Raw genomic sequence first — 16,652 nt, 5'->3', positions numbered from 1 at the left:
TGGAGTCGTTATTGTACTCTGGAGCCCCATTGAGTGACTGAAAGAACTCGACTCTTAAGAATAGGCATGTTCATCCATCCATCCATCATTAATTATTCCATCCTGTCGTGTTTGTAATCTGTCTCATTAGATCATGAAATTGATACTGCCCTGGCCAAAGGAATCTAATTTTAAACCTCTTTCTTAATTATCCTTCTTAAATTTATTAGCAGCTGGATGTCGCAGCACAAACGTGGCATTGGATTGACCTAGAATGAAATTGTAATACTCAAGGGGATTGGTTTATCTCCCACACAATCTCCTATCCTCCTCAGTGTGAGACGGTGACTGAGTAATGACCAGAGCAGACTCTCTTTTTACAGTCTTTATGAAGCCAAAAGCCCCAATGACTCTGGGCTCAACACAGGCTGCCGTCAGAATGACCAAAACAACCGTTCAAGCCCTCCTTTTCTCCTTTTTTTTTTTTTTTTTTTTAAGCCCTTTTACTCTGAAAATCTTCCCTTCCTCCTTCCCTCTCATCTCGGCTCGCTTCCCTCCATGCTGGGTAGTTTGCCAGGGGGGATTGTAGAGTGCCACCACATTCCTGGTTGGCACTCATGTCTGGACATAGCTGAGGTGCCGGCATTAGCCAGAGCCGCCTGCAGAGAGGAGACCAGCACTGGCAGCCAAGGACTCAGCGCCCATCTGCTGCCAGAGCCAACGAGGGAACCATCATTTATTACCTCCACTGATGCGAAAAGCAGCTCCTGTCACTCTGGAGACATATTGTCCCGTGATTGCTGCACTCTCTGCATGTTTGGCTTTCGTTCGTGCATTGGAGGTATTCCCTCCTCCTCTTTCTGTTTAATCCATCGAACTTATTCGTCCTCGCAGATCATATTTCAGAAGGAAAGACACTTGGAAACAGCATCCCGCTTCTTCCCTCTGCTTTATCTCATATCTGTCATGTTACTCCGTGAAGGCGGCGTCTACAGGCCTGCAGAGGAAGATTAAACCATGCAGCCAGCTTCAGTTCTCTGACTCCCACTTTCAAGTCTGTAGTCTGAAACATCTATCAGACTTGTGTGTGTTTAGCCTGGCTGCAAACTGCTGAGCTGCTCTGTTCCACTGTGACTTAATCTTCCATCTTTGGCGCATAATACTGGAAAAATATTGTAGAGCGTGACCCCAGATGTTTGACATTACTGTTCCTTTATATTTAGTTTGATACTAAATCCTCTGTTAATTTTTGCTCATGCCCTTTGCAGGGTAGTTATAGCACTTACTTATGTAAACAGTTTGCATTAGGCTTTCATCTTGGCTGTGTGAAGATCCTTTGTTGTATTTGTATGAAAAAATCAAACATACGTGAACAAGAAATGGTGGCCTTAATTCTTCACTGCTGCACTTTTCCATTTTCCCTCTAAAAGATGTGTCATTACTGGATTAGTGCCCATTTTGCCAGGACCAAAGAGACAGGAACGACCCAACCTGCCTTACCTGAACAAAGCCTAATCCGTCCTAATCTAATAATTGCTCCCACATCACTCTTTCTCATAAGAGCACAGCTGCAGGCGACGACTGTGGCTCCAGATTGCTGTGCACTATGGGTAATAATATCCATGGCCCCCTTTCACGGCCAGGATCCGATCTGTGGACGTCATAAAGGTTTTTCCTCATCATCAGCTGGGCGTTCCACACAAATTGTATAACCTTTTCTCTGTGCTTCTTTCTTTCCTCTATTTCTTGCTTTCCTTCCCTTGTTGTCAGCTCATGTTCTGTCCTCGGCGTGCGTGTGTTACACAGGGACGCATTAGGCTGCCTGTGTTTCAACAGTCTGCCTTTTATGAGTGGGTGTTGAAAATCGGTGAGAGCTGGCCGTGCTCAGATGTCTCTATTTTAGATACAGCATGACAGTTCTGAAGCCTGGTGTAGAGGGACAGAGCAGCGGGGGGTGACGAGAGATATCTTCTCTGAAAGGCTTCTTCGTGTGCTGAAGCGCTATCTGTCGTAAAGCAAGCGGATCACGCCCCGTAAACTGCCATTTATACTTCTTACGATTATATGAAATAGCATGGCATTGTGATGCTATGGTAGTGATCTGCTTTAAAGTTAAATAACCGCAAAAGTGAGATAAAAGAGGAGAGTCTTTAATTCAAAGACAAGATGGAGCATTAATTTGGTTGAGTAGATTTTTGGGAATAAAACTATTTGTATTTGTGAGCCATTTAGACAAGCAATACATTTATTTTTTTTACCTGATAGAAATTACTCAGCCCACTGTATTTTCCCTGCTTAAACTATGAGCTATGATTATGAAACTGGTTTCTGGAGATCCCTACTAGTGTTCCTCGAGAGACAAACTAGTCCCGGTCTGCTGCAGGCCTCCTAGTACGATTAATAATGAGGCTGTAATGGCCTAGGATGGGTGGCCTATTAAAACACAGTCGAAGGAGCGTTTGGGTGGGGCCTGTAGCCAACACTTTGATGCTGTTGACCGCCTCCCGGTGCGCTTATTAAGAGATTTATGGCGGACGCCTGTTTCCCTCCCTCCTGCGCTCACTGTTACTTGAGTGTTTTTATTATTTTTCCTGTCATGGAGACCATATGGAGCACTTCTTCATTTCAAAAGCAGAGGTGTGCTGGCAAGCAGTGGCTCGTTAGGAGGGATGAGAGGCCATTTCACTACGGCAAAGGAGAGGTGACACACTTCTGTCAAAATGCCATATCAAGTAGTTTTCTGGGGGAAATGAATGTTCATGATCCTAAAAACATGGCTACGATGCAATCAGTGTCATGCTTCTGATAGAGGAGCTAATTTGAAGAGATGTCAGAATGGGGATCAGGCGAGAAACTCCACTGAGGCGTCATGGATGACTGTTGCTGCTGCATGAGGGAGGAGTGAAGCAAAATGACAGAACACTCTGGTCCACCTGGAGAGGTTGCATGCCGGTTGCCATGCCAATGTTGCCTGATAATAAGCTGGCGAAGGAGGGGGGTCTTTGTCTTGTTGGTGCAGAGCTCGCTCTCTGCCGTCAGCGCTAAGATGGAGAGAAACGGGCATAAACTGATAGTGATCTCAGCGAGGTTTGTTATAATGAGCCCGGCCTTCTCTTTGCACACGAGAAAGTGCGCTTTGCATAGTGAAACCCCTCCGCCGTGCAATTACCTGTTACAATGAGAGCAGCGATTGAATTAGGGAAGCGGGTGTACATAGCCGTGTTAGTGGTAAAAAGGCAGCCTGGCTCCGCTGCTTTGAACATGGTTTTCAATTAGAGGCAGAGGAATGAACACAGAGATGTGCTGTGCTGATATATGTCTCGCAGAGAATAAAATACTACCTGGGGTCAGTTTTTGGGATGTAATGGAAAGAGCCAGCAGGGACTAGTTCTTTTGTATTACTTGGATCCATTTCAGCTTGATAGAGTGGGGGTGCATCTGTAACAGCTGAGGTTGAACATTTTCTATCTGTTCACACCTGAAAGTTACTTTGTATGAGGCTTTGATATAATTTATGAAACTGTGAAAGGAGATCCTGGATTTTACACTGTAAGATTTCATGGCCTGGATTAGTGCTGAATTATTCATCAGTTATTCCAATAGTTTATCAACACAAAATGAATCCCCGCCAATTTAAAATAATTTAAGGAAATAATATATAACACTTCAGCATTAAAATGTATAAAACCTAGAACTTTGATGAATATTTTGTTGAGGTGTGTGCTTGCATCATCCCAAATGTTTCAATAAATCTGTAATTTTACTCAAGGTGACAGTGTTGATTGGACAAAACAATGAATCAATTAAACTAATAAATTACTTGATTAACCAAAAATACAAACAATTGTTAGTTGCAGTCCTCGAGTAGTGAAGTCTTCAAAAAGCTGACAGAGGTCAATAAAGAGATCAGTGTGTGGTGAACCAGGCTGTCACTCTCGTTACAATGGCTTGACAGAGACATTGTACCTGGTCTGACTCTATCCTGTTTAGCGTCTCTGCTGTCAAGTTAAATAAGAGAACTTGTCCTCTTTGTTTGGGCAGAATTTCGACTTCATGCACTGGTGATTTCTCTGTGTAATTCACAGCAGAGATCACAAACTCTTGCTGACACTCAGTGTTGTTAAAAATACTGACCAAGAGGTCACTGAAGCATGAAAATGCACTTCTAGCAAAATAAACTCAATTTGACAACAGTGTCTGAGATTAGCTTCTACTTTCCTGTTCACAGTGCTTCGTTCATAGACCAAATATTTCTTTTTATCTTTTTTTCCACATTAAATGCCACAAAACCATATTCTTAATTTTTTTTTTTTTACTATAATAGAATTGCTCCAACATTGTGTTGCATTCTTGTTTTCTCTTTGACACTTATGCTGGCACACTTCTCATGAACATATTTATCTCTATATTTTTCAGTTGAAGATGGAATTTAAATTGTTATTGTCATGATCATAAATCACAATGCAGTTCATCATGCATCCCCACCTGTTTTATGCTCTTATGGGTTTTTCCACGGTGTTTCATGGGACCATAAATGCTGTCAGTTTTAAGGAAGATCCTCTGCCAACAGTTTTCAGGGAGGCAGCAGAGGAGGCAACTCAAGCAGTGGAAAACCGAAATGCACGTGCGCACACACACACACACATACACACACACACATATCTGGTAATGTGCTGACAGGTAATGACAGCTCTGTCAGTGGGCCTCAGTGCTCGCATGACTTTGCCCTTCATTCCCACTCCAATTTATCTCCCTGACATCTCGGTCCAAACACACAACTGAGGACGAGGCTATCACTGTTTTTCATCTGAGGTTTTATTTCAGCTTTTAAGACACTTGGCTGCACTGTGATTGATGGTGATCAGCGTCGATGGGCAAAATGCCAACATGATACTCATCCAAGCAGCTATCACAACTCAAGTTTCGTCAAGATATAATTAATTTTTCTATAACATATGAAGTATTTTGTTGACTTATGGTTACTACTGGTTACTATTCATGACAAATAGGGAAGAAAAAGAAACTATACAGTAGACATAAAAGTCATTGTACCATTATTTACAACTAATAAAGGTTAAGTAGGGTTTTCAAACTGTATTTAGAATTTTAGCATTAGCACTTAGCATGAGAACTTTCCCTTAACAAATTGTATTCTAAAGTTAGAAACGTTCTTGATTTTAATTAAGTAAAAAAGACAAAATATCTCACCAGGCATTCAATTTGAATTTTCATCAATTGACACTTTTAACTAACACAATTCAGGAGCTGCTGAAGGTGCAGGGCCTCCTCTAAGTAGTTTAACACTAATTTGATTCATAGATGCGTGTCTGTTTTAACACACACTGTGCATCTTACAGTTTACCCTGACAGCGAGGACGTTTCTCCTCTTGCTCCGTCCTTCACTCTCTTTGACATCCACCCATGTAAGACTGCTAATCTCGTTAGCGTTGCCTTCCAGTTAAGCAGCAGGAATCTGCAGCGCTTGCTAAATTGCTGGAAATAAAAAATATGATCTACATGTTTTTCTCCTCACTGCTGGCATGCCTGACATGTTAAATAGAGCACTGTTCAGATGACCTCGTTAGGTGACCCTGAAGATGAAGAGGAAGATCCACTCTTAACTTTTTACTCAGAACGGTGACCAGAGGGAATTAGACCTACCCTGCCAGGGCACAGGGTTAAACTTCTCAGTGCCCTGTGCAGCTTTTAAAGAGAGTGTAGTTTGCATCAGTTTTCCCGCTGTACATCTTTTGCATGTTAAAAAATTGATGGCATGTTTTTCCAGTCTGTGCTCATCATTTAGGCCTTTGTCTGACCTCCTGATGCTTTAACTTGACATAAGATGTTTCATTCCGCTTTCAAATCATGCTAAGCTCTCGTTCAGATCTCATGTGAATTCTTGGGGTTGTTAATAATTGAACTGATCAGAGGCGCTTCTAATCGCATCTGTGCCACTTCCTTTTGGTTCTCTTTTGAAGTCGCTCTGTTTGTTGTCAGTGTGTGCAGTTTGAGCTAAGAGGGCTGAAGTTATCTGAAGTCTGGTTGCTCTTATCCTCAATTGGGCTATGTAGATTTTGTGCCTTGGGAGAGGAGAGATTATTGAAAAGCGTGTGATAATGGATGGTAGTTGTGTCTTCATTAACGATGGCAGAGACAGTTTGACAGTGTTTCATTGTATATTTGCTCTAGTTTAATGCGTGAGATTCTGGGAATTGTTTGTCACCGAGGCGTCATTTAGAAAAACGTGTAACGGCAGCCGCGTTGAACTTTCCGATCACTGTCTCACGCCCCGTCAACAACGATCACTCTTGCGACTCCGAGACTCCTCGCACTGCTGTCCTGTCAAACTAAAACATTTTAGAGCAGCTGTCTTGCTTTGACACGCTCTACTGAGAGGCTATTAGACCACACATACGGGCTATTTGAGCTCCCATGACAGGCGTGTCGGGTGCCAAGTATTCGTGGGTGCTGATGTTTGTGTCTGTGCATGTGTGGGTGTCTTCCCCTTTAACCTCTCTCGTCCTGTGTGTCATCCCTGGTTGCCGTCACCTTGCAGCAGTTTTAGAGATAACATTGTGGTGTGTGATGGCCTGCTGGAGACACTCCTGATTACAGGATCCTCACTGATAAGATAACAACATTTCTGATGTTGCTAGTTATCTGAAGGAATTAAAGTTCTTACATTGGACATTTCTAAAAATACAGTTAATATTTGTTCAGTCTTTTAAATTTAACATGAAACTTTAACCTGCACAATAAAAGCGTCTGTGTAGTTTGTATAAGCATCAAAACTTTTGTCTTATCTGGATATTGATTTTATTGTAAATGCCCACACACACTCCCTGTCAGTCACCCACATTCCCTCTTTCTATCTCTGCCAATTGTGCATCTCGCATTCCTCCCTATGCTGATATGATAATGGTGTAGTTAGTCTTGAAATATAATTCATCTCAGCCACCTCTGCCTGCTTGTGCCAGCAGACAAAGTTTAGACAGAGTGAGTGAAGGCGTGGATCGCTGATGAGCCTATTATTGTGGGTTCTGACTATCAGGCCGACTTAAGGCGACGTCCACCTGACAGCCCTGGCAGCCGAGCAAGGCTTAATGGGGTCGGCAGTGCAGTGAGTTGACGAGGAGCATCCTTGCGTGTAGGAATTTTTCCCCTCTCAGCAGTTTCCCCCTCTGTCTTTAACCTACTTTCTCTTTTCTCCCACTTCTTTCCTGATACCTTGATTGAAATCCAGGGAAACATCAAACTATTCTGAAAGCGGGGAGCTATTAATATTTCATGCCGATCACTGCTCATCCGGGTGCATTAGCGCATCTGTCGTAAGCTTTTCCGAGCAAGTGCATATTGATTGGTGCTGTGTCAGAGTCAGAATTCCTTGTTTGTTTTCTGTTGTTCTGGGTTTTTTTTTCTTAATCTTTGAAGAGATTGAGGCTCCCAGGAGAAAGAGTGCACGTGCCTAGCACAGTTTCATGAAGCTTTTATTTAAGACATTAGTCCTTTACTGTTATGAAGCTTTCTGGTTTGGAGTATAAGATTCAAATTTGATTTTTTTTTTTATTGAATTGTCCCTCCAACAGTAACTTCTATATTTAACAAGATTATCGATTAAATTATCTGTCATGTTAAAATACTGTATATTCCAGCAGCTTTGTTTAGATTTAGTTTTCGATCATAGACATTTTCTTGAGGAAACTATTAATTCTAAATATAATCCACCAATGAATCAATAATGAAAAAACTCTAATTTAAATCCTAAAGGTGCTCTGCAGGGGCAAACAAAAGTTGTTTACATTCACTGTTTCTCACCAAAACTCATTATTTGTTTCCTGGATGTCTAACAAACATGTTGAGTGCCTTTCCTTCCTCATAAAACATTTACAAAGCTAATTCTCTTTCAAAAAATCCTGCATTGTTTACATTTGTGTTTGCTAGTTTGCACTTTTCGTCTTCCCCTTTGATGGCACATTACAATGCTTCGAACTGTCACTCAACAGAAGCATGAAACCATGTGATGAATGCGTCCTGCGTCACCTATATACAAACAAAACGGGAAAACGCACATTGAAAATTTGCCCCACAGCACTACTAGTGGTCAAAAACTCCACAGGGCACCTTTAAAGATGAATTATGCCTCTTTGTTCTATAGCTATATCTAAGCTTTGAAGAGTTGCTGTCAAAGGATCAACCTGACTGTTTGTTTTCCCTTTATCTGCAAGTCTCCCTTTCAACCACTCTCACTTTGAAGGGCCCTCGGTTGGAATTAGCATTTGCCCCGCTTATCTCTTTGAAATGTCACTACATGCAGAGTCAGACTGCAAGTCCCTTTCCTTCAGCCCTTGTGTGACTCAGTGAAAAAGCATGACCTAAATTAACTTTATTGATTTGGTCAGACAGACCCAACTTTAGAAGTAGATTTGTGTTGCCTAAGTTATGGAGATAGACCTGATCGGGGGTGGCAACGGCGGCCTTGTGTGTCTGTACTTGTGTGTCTGTTTATGAGTGTGTTAGAGAAGCAGGGCTGCAGTGTGTGTGTGAGAGAGAGATGTAGGTCACGGTGCCGTCCCTGTTTGAACAGTACAGTAAATTTGGCAGATTTCCTCAGATAGACTGAGTCTCTCTCTCTACATCTCGTCTGTCATCCTGTGGTATGTGAAAGCACCTTATCTCTCTGTTGGGACTTTTCCCAGAAGTCATTCAGCGTCCAAACACACACACGCAAACTCACACTGTATGTCAACGTGCATCTCAAATGAAACCATCAACTGCACGCCGTCCTTCCACCAAAGCTTGTAACATCACTATACACAGAGGAGGCTCAGTGTGATGGAAGTTGGCTCGCTACATCACACCCCAGCTGTAAGCTTGGCACCGAGACAGTGCGCCTGTCTGTGAGCATTACTTGATATATTGTTTGAGGTGGATGTTGGGGATGACTCTGCCGGTGTTTCCAACCCATCTGCTGCCTTTTATCCCAGTTTTACACAGATGGAACAAATTCACAGCCTCTTAGGAGAATTGCTACAGACGATATGCATAAAGAGAAGAGAAGTCTGAACACTCCTTTTGTGCAATAAATCATGTACAGCAAACGCACCACAGCTCTTTTCAGATAATAGAAAGAAATATTTATGAAGTAAGACAAACTTTTAGGTCCATAATCAATAATTCTCTTGATTATTTTTTGCAATTAATAGGTTGAGAACATTGAACTTTTAAATCTTAAGAATTGGGAAGTGTAACAGACTTTTAAAAATGTCCTAAATAAATAAATCGTTGATAAAGAAAAACTACACAACCAACAAAATAAATATCAACGACTCTGTTCACAAAAATGCATGTAAACATATAGGGCCATATTGAGGTCATGGTCAAGTAAGTCTGTAAGATATATGGGATGAGTCAATAACATATTTATCTTGACAGGCCTTGCAGCAACAAGCTCATTTTGGTGTGTTTTTGCTTGAAAAATAACTCACAAGTTTGTGTAGGAACACTGCAGGCTGCAGCTTCAGTCTCATGTTGGGACAGAGCATGAAAGAAATTGAGAATGAAATAAGGCAGGGTAAGATATAAATCTATGTTGTGGATATTAAGCAAGATGGTTGGCACTTCAGTCTTGGTGGCACAAATTGAGGTGAAGAGGTTTCATCCCAAGTGAGAAAGAAATTTTACCTGGCACAGTGAACTAAAAGCCAATCATGTGGCAGCAGGTGTCTCTCCAGGGGCCTGTAAATGTCTCCCCCACATTGTATTTACAGCTGAAATAAAGGCCACTGAGCTGTGACCTCTAACACAGCGTGTCCACGAAAAGAAAAATCAATTCCCCAAAGAAGCCATCGATTCACGTGGCTGCCAGACCTGCTGAAATTAAAAACAAGTATGATGGACTAAAGCACACACTGGAGTATAGTGTCATTTTCTCGCAACTCCCAAAAAGTGTGACCGAGGCTGTATCTTTATAAAATGTGCTCCGTTGATATGGGCCGCTGCTCTCTCCCTCTAAGGTCCAAAAGTACGCTTTTTTAATACACTGATCATTTCAGACTGAGCAGGTCTGTGTTTTGTTCATACCTCTTATGCTTATCTTCCACTGTGCATCACTAGAGATGTCTGTGGATTTGTCCGGTTGTAGGAAAATATTCTAATGGTGATAGCTGTTCTCTGTCCTTAGTCGCTAATGTTTAAGCTATTTTCTTATCGGGATAGCGCTTCAGTGCTGAATAAGGAGGCATTCATCAGTGGCTTTCTGCTTTAACACAAGATTAGTGATGGTTTTATCTGTGTGGGAGGTGTTTAGTTAGCAGATGTCTCTTTACTTTAGCTGTTGGCTTTAATGTGCAAGAACACATCAGACATTCATCTTTGCACAGTATGTGAAATCATAACGCATATCACCAACACATTCTGGAGATATAAGCCTCACTTAAACTTGCATGTGACAGAAATGTTATTTCTACATTTTATTCTTCCCATCTTAAGCTAACTTTTTTTGGCTCTCTACTTCTGAATTTTTTGCTTTGAAAATGTCCTCCTGCCTAAAATGTAAGGGGCATTTAAGGCAAACTTAGTTGTTCTTGTCATACCCAGCCCTATCACGCCCTCTCTACCTGTCATGTTTGATCAGCCTTTCTGCATCTTTTTCTGCCGGTCGGCTCGAGCCACCTGCAGCTCAGACAAAGGTGAGCCTGATGAGGAGATGGACAGGCAGGAGCGATGGGCTGAGGAGGGTCAGAGATTGAGGAATTACCTTGGCTCATCTTCAACAGGCTCCTTGATTTAACATTATTGAAAGATCCCCTATTACTTGGCTCTAGTCTTTCAAGAGGCTATGAAGACCTCCACACTCATACTCACACAAGCACTCACACTGTTACGCAGGTGTAGGTACGCTCAATCGACTCTAGTGGCAGACCGTTCCTTATGATAACAAACCTTGACATCTGGTATGATAACATTGTGTTACGCAGGACACATGAGGGCCTTCCTTGACACACTATGAAGATGTCAAAAAATGTGAAACACAAACAAAAAAAGCCTCTCTAATCAAATTGTGACTATTCCTCGGTTTTCATTCTCTTTTGTCAGTGTCTTCCCCCTGATTTAGTTTCTTGTTTAGTGCGATCTCTCACCTCATGACTGTAGTGTATCAACTGTGACCTGGAACTGCTATGTCAGTCTTAGTCCAAGCCACACTCTTGTCATTTTCTCCACTGAGACACAAGTAAATAGAGCAGAAAACATGTCTCTCACACAAAGCCTGCACACAGCATCATGAGGGGCAATGAAAGATTTAAGTGTGCGTGAGGATGTGTGTGCAACACATCATGTCTTGTTTAAGAGACGTCATCTGGCTGAGCTGATGGCATATGACTCTGAGATGCATCACCCACTCAGCCTAACTAACGGGAAGGAGTATTTTCTCCGTGTTGGGTCTGATAATTTTACGACAAAATAATTCACAGCTCGCCAGTATTGTCTAAACATCGCATTCCTCCACAGGGCTAAGTGGTCGCCATGGCATACACTTAATGAACGGAAAAAGCAGTAAAATGTTAACAGCAGCTCCATTCTAATACTGTCATTTACTTTCCCCTTCTCGCTCTTTCTCCTTTTCCAGTTCTGTCCGTCCAGGCTGGATCCTTCCACTTCACCAAGGAGCCCAAGTCCCAGGATGCCTTGCACGGCCGCAGTGCCATGCTACGCTGCGAGGTCAGCGATCCAACTGACATCACTTACCGCTGGCTCCACGAAGGCCAGCGCCTGGAAAACGACGACAGGCGCTTCCAGGAGAGCAGCAACCTCAAGTTCACCGCCGTGGATCGGCAGCTGGACGCAGGGAGCTTTGAGTGCGTCGCAGAGAAAGCGGTCACGGGAGAGATACTCCACTCCACGAACGCCTCATTCAATATCAAGTGTGAGTGTTTGATTTCAAGCTGTTCTCACCCTCCATTCTAGGAAAACAAACCCTCCTGAGTGAAAATTGCCAGCTGACAGGGTTTCATAATGGCAACGAGGGTGTGCATCCAGTTTCTGGATCAAAAAAGCAAAACAAAAGTCAGAGTATAAAGTGACAGGTAGTATGAGCCTAAGGAATGTTTCCACCTTGTTGCCTTGTGCTTTGTGGCTTCCTCTTGCTCTGTCCAAAGGAAACTGGATATGTGTACCACCAAGCATGTGTTTCTTGTTGCTTCTCCGTTGTGTAACACTCTCTTTTCCCGTATAGCATCAAAAGGCTTTTGTCAGGAAGTTCTGAGCAGTGTAATTTACTTTTGAACTCTATAATTATTTAGGTTTAGATTAACACAGCCCTACTTACTCAAGCTTTAATTCATGTCAGGCATTTTCTAACCTTTTTTGTCCCATTAAGGGGGTGACGCACTAGTGTCTTAATGTTGTTGTTTAGCCCCATAACCAAACCTCAATCACCCTCTTAAGTTTCAGAGGAAGCCATGGGAATTCTGCACAACCCTGTTTGGGATAAATAACAACCTTGTTCACGTATTGTGGAGGGCCCTCAGGTACCAGTTGTTACTGAAAAGCCTTTGTGTCTTACAAACACTGAGTTTGTACTGATGGCAGAAGAAAACAAAAAGCAAAGCAGAGTGAAAATGGCTCCATCTGGAATATGTTGTCCTCTGTAGCAGCATTCAGCCGGGGGGTTTTTCTTTGCGGTGATGTTAATTGTTCAAAGGCTGATTACGAGAGCAGATGAGTGTCCAGACCTCCGAGTAGCGAAACTGAGAGACCGACTGAGAGGGACAGACAGAGGGAGAGAGCAGAGCCTTAACCCCCACTGTATGATGTGTCTCCACCAGTGGATATTTGTGGTCTGTGATGTTGAGCACCGTCTCTAAACGATTAAAAGTTTTAGCCACACAGACCAAAGGAGCACATCAGTTTTCCGAACCATGTCTCATCTGAAGGGAGCTGCTTTTATGTGTTGCAATTTAACATGATGTAGTGTGTCAATAAAGCTCAACTAACATACTCCCACAGATTAGAAAGAAGAGAAAACGAGTTAGACATGAAGCGCCAGTTCTTAAGAGCTGCATCGTGACCCAGAATACACTGTGTTATCTGCCAGGTCATTAATATTCCCACGCATTGGAGCAGACAGGCATATTTTTATTGGAAGGAAGGTGGTGTAATAATTTAAAAGAAGAACCCTTTTTTTCTTGCTGAACTCCTTTTATCATGGAAATATATATGAGCACTTGTTTATTTATAAGTGGTTGTACATTTGCGTGTAGATGTGCTTTCTTCTCACACACATTCAGAGAAGAGTCAAAATATGTTGGTCTAAGTAAAAAATAAGCTGCGGCTTGATCACCACTAATGTCTTCAGGCATATACAGATCACACAAACATCCACTTCATTTTAGAGAAATGGGTTAAGAGGTAGCATGTTAAAGCGGCAATGTTTTGTATCAACAGTGGATGAAATTATTGTGTAATGTGAACAGTGTAGTTCATTATCATCAACTCTGCAGTTCCCCTCAGCTGTATGGAGCTACTTAAGCTCATATATTTGTTTTTTCTGCTCACAGTTTTACTGTTTTAGTTTACTGTCTTACCTTGGTGTCATTTCTAATACTGCAGGCAGCTGTTTTCAGTAAAAGGCTCTAGAAACCGAGTGTACTCATCTGCCCAGCTTAGACTTTAGTTGGTGCACAAAGTGGAGCATTAAGTGGCTAATGAGTCTGATATTTAGTGGAGAACAAATTAATGCTAATGTTGCCCCATATCTATTTGGTATGCAAATAACAGGCTTGGCAAGGGTCTGTGAAACCCTTGAAAGTTTGACGAATATGAGGGGGAAAATCAAGGCCTTGAAAGTTTAAACAAAAAATAAAAAGCTTAAATAGACATGGTTCATTTGTACTGTAGCACAGCAGTAAACCTAAGAAGTGTCCACACATTCAATCCAAACAAGTAAAAGAGGCAAAAGTGAAAAATAAAAAAACAGTCCACACACTAGATAATGCTCCCATGAACAGTTAACACCTCCCCATGTTTCAGACTAATGTCTGTCTTCAGACATAAGTGCAGAAACACACCTTACCTGTGCAGAGGGTCACCCGATATGACCTGTCTGGGGCCTTGGAAATCGTGGATTTTGAATTTGGCCCTCTGAAACTCCTCACTGCGTTGACCAGTGTATCTTCAATGTAGTCAACAACGCACTTACTTTGTATCAGCATTCAAAATGACAAATGCATGCGACATGTCCTTATTGCTGCCGGTAATCAGCATACATCTTCGCATGCAGTCTGAGGATGCTGGGTAGGCATCATATCAAGTAGCCTTTCAAATCTGAAATTGGCTGTGTGCAAAGGCTTTTAGCAAAGCCACTATGAGGACAGGGCAGAGATATGATGCCAGCTACATGTTTCTCCCTTTTCAGAGACCGCAGTGCTACAGACACTCAGTACATGGAGCAGATATGAGCAGCAGCAGATACATAGCTGCGAGGCAGATATTAATGGATACAATTTTATCAATGCAGTTCACATTAATATTCTGCCGGAAATAGTCACATCGATAGCTTTGTATCAGTTTAATACGAATGCAGCAATATGAGTGCACTCCTCAGGCATGACATGAGACAAGAAGCCACTCACAGAAAAATGTCTGTCCTCTGTTAAAGGAGAAACAAGATAATTTACAGCACAACGCACTGAATCAAACCCACAAGTAGAATACAGTAATAAATCATCCTAATTACTTTGCATGTTACATCTATCTGTATATCAACGCATTTAGCTGTCCTTCTCTGGATCACTTTAGATGGATCAGACCATGTTTTGACAGATGTTCTCATATTTCCCCAACATACATTTAACGGGCGATAAAGCCGCACACAGCTTTAAAGTAAAGACCCCCTCTGGCAGTAATCCTGCATGTGCGTTCGCTCATGTGTATGCTAGTTTGCGTGCGTACTAGTAAATGTGGGTTGTAGGGGGGTTGGGGGGTGGGCTATTCCATATATACTGTACATGGACTGTACTAGAGTAGATTGTCTCCCCCTCCCCCTCCCGCCCTCCACAGGGAGAGAGTTAATTTATCTTGCTCTCAATGGTGGGTGGGCAAATCTTGCCAGTTGAGAGTTATTCAGAGTAATTATCCCCCCTCTGTTTTCACTAATAGAGGTTTTAGCCCCCCCTTCATCCTTTTGTCCCGCCCGGTCACTGGGTCTCCATGGCGAGACCGCGTCCAGCAGAGGCGTTGGGCTCAGTCATCACTATTGTCAGCATGTTTGTTGGTCCTGGAGGTGACGCTTCACTTGACTCTCGGTAACGGGATGCAGACTGACAGAGTTAGTGTTGTGGAGTATGTGAGCTCGTAGGAAGAGGGAGAACAGAGTGGAAACACAGGGAAGAAGGCACTTTCTGTTTAATCTTTTAAATCACACACATGCCATCTTGGTTTAATCACACAGCATGTGTCCTTCCTTAACCTACTTTAGTGCAGCAGATGCATCTTGGCGCATCCTTAGTGATTGCCAGTGCACATCCTGTCATAGTTCCTACATCTTCTTTTCCTGTCATTTTTTCGAGCTGACGAAATGCAGCTCTTCCTCATGCTTAATGACCCAGGCTCCATCCGTCGGCTTCTCCCCTGCAGAGTGACTTTGCTCCACTGTCACTGTCTCTGTCTCTGTGACTCTTTTTCCCCCTCTCACCCTCCCCTTTCTACGTTGTCACAGCAGTAGCATCTCTTGAGTTGGTGTGGTTTGCAGCCTGGTCTGCTGACCTCTGTCAGCCACAGCTGATAAAATCTGACACCTCATTCGAAACAGCAAGCTGAGTCTGTCACGCTCTTCCGAAGAGTGCAAGGGCACTTTTTCCTTTTTTTTTTTTTTTTTTGACAATATGAAGCTGCTCTGCCGCATGTTTTAGTTACTTCTATAGCCATATGGTGCTGTCTGTCAAATCCTATACCCAGCACCGCTCTGGATAACACAATCCACCCTGCCTCTCTCTGTTGCAGAAACCCTTCTCCATGGCAACAAATCAGCTCATTGAGTGAAACAGACTAACACACACTGGTACAGCTGTATTTTGGCACAGTGAGGGACGAACGGTCCAAGCATCTGCCTTCACAATATCCTCACAATTCATCTGTTATCATCCCCATGTTGATAGAGCTTCCTGTTCTGCCTCCAACATAATAATTATACACCCCTAATTATGGCGTTAGCTGCCAGACCTGCTCCAACACTTAGTCATGCATTCTGAGAGGGATTACGGGGAAGTATTTGCCACTAATAGGTTATGAAAGAGCGCCTTCTGTTTGTCGAGTGGACAGCTGGAGAAACCTGAGTTGTGAATGGAGTTATGAGCAGTGCAAAAGATAGAATGTGCGACTGTCAGAGAATCCAGGTCAATTTGAAAATGAAATGATACAGAGAATTGGTCGTGAGTAGGAGAAACGTTAGCCAGTCACAAGGCAGTGTGTGTTGATTTGGTGTTCATTGTTCACGGAGATCAGGCAGTGTGTCCTGTACTGTGATTACTTTTTCCTACATTATGTAGGCTGTTTATTTGTCTCGTTGTTTTCCCTCTTATTGCAGACTCATGCTGCTGGAATGTGAAATATTTCTTCCAAATATAAAAAGGTGTCCGAGGGTTTTTCCCAGGACTGACATACCAGACACCGAGAGG

The 16,652-nt window shown here is 42.6% G+C and overlaps 1 protein-coding gene across 1 annotated transcript in view; it reads left to right on the top strand.

Annotated features, from left to right (window-relative positions):
- ptk7b (protein tyrosine kinase 7b) overlaps positions 1–16,652 on the top strand; it is a 77,062-nt gene that overhangs the window by 39,783 nt on the left and 20,627 nt on the right. The window contains exon 2 of the mRNA XM_084376090.1: positions 11,606–11,902. Within this exon, the coding sequence (XP_084232216.1) occupies positions 11,606–11,902 (297 nt within the window). The remainder of the gene's footprint in view (positions 1–11,605; positions 11,903–16,652) is intronic.

The sequence above is a fragment of the Pagrus pagrus genome (genome assembly GCF_965226575.1).
Source record: "Pagrus pagrus genome assembly, chromosome: 15".
NCBI classification, from domain to species: Eukaryota; Metazoa; Chordata; class Actinopteri; order Spariformes; family Sparidae; genus Pagrus; species Pagrus pagrus.
Note: the sequence above shows the minus strand (reverse complement) of the source record. Positions and strands in the feature narration are given on the sequence as shown.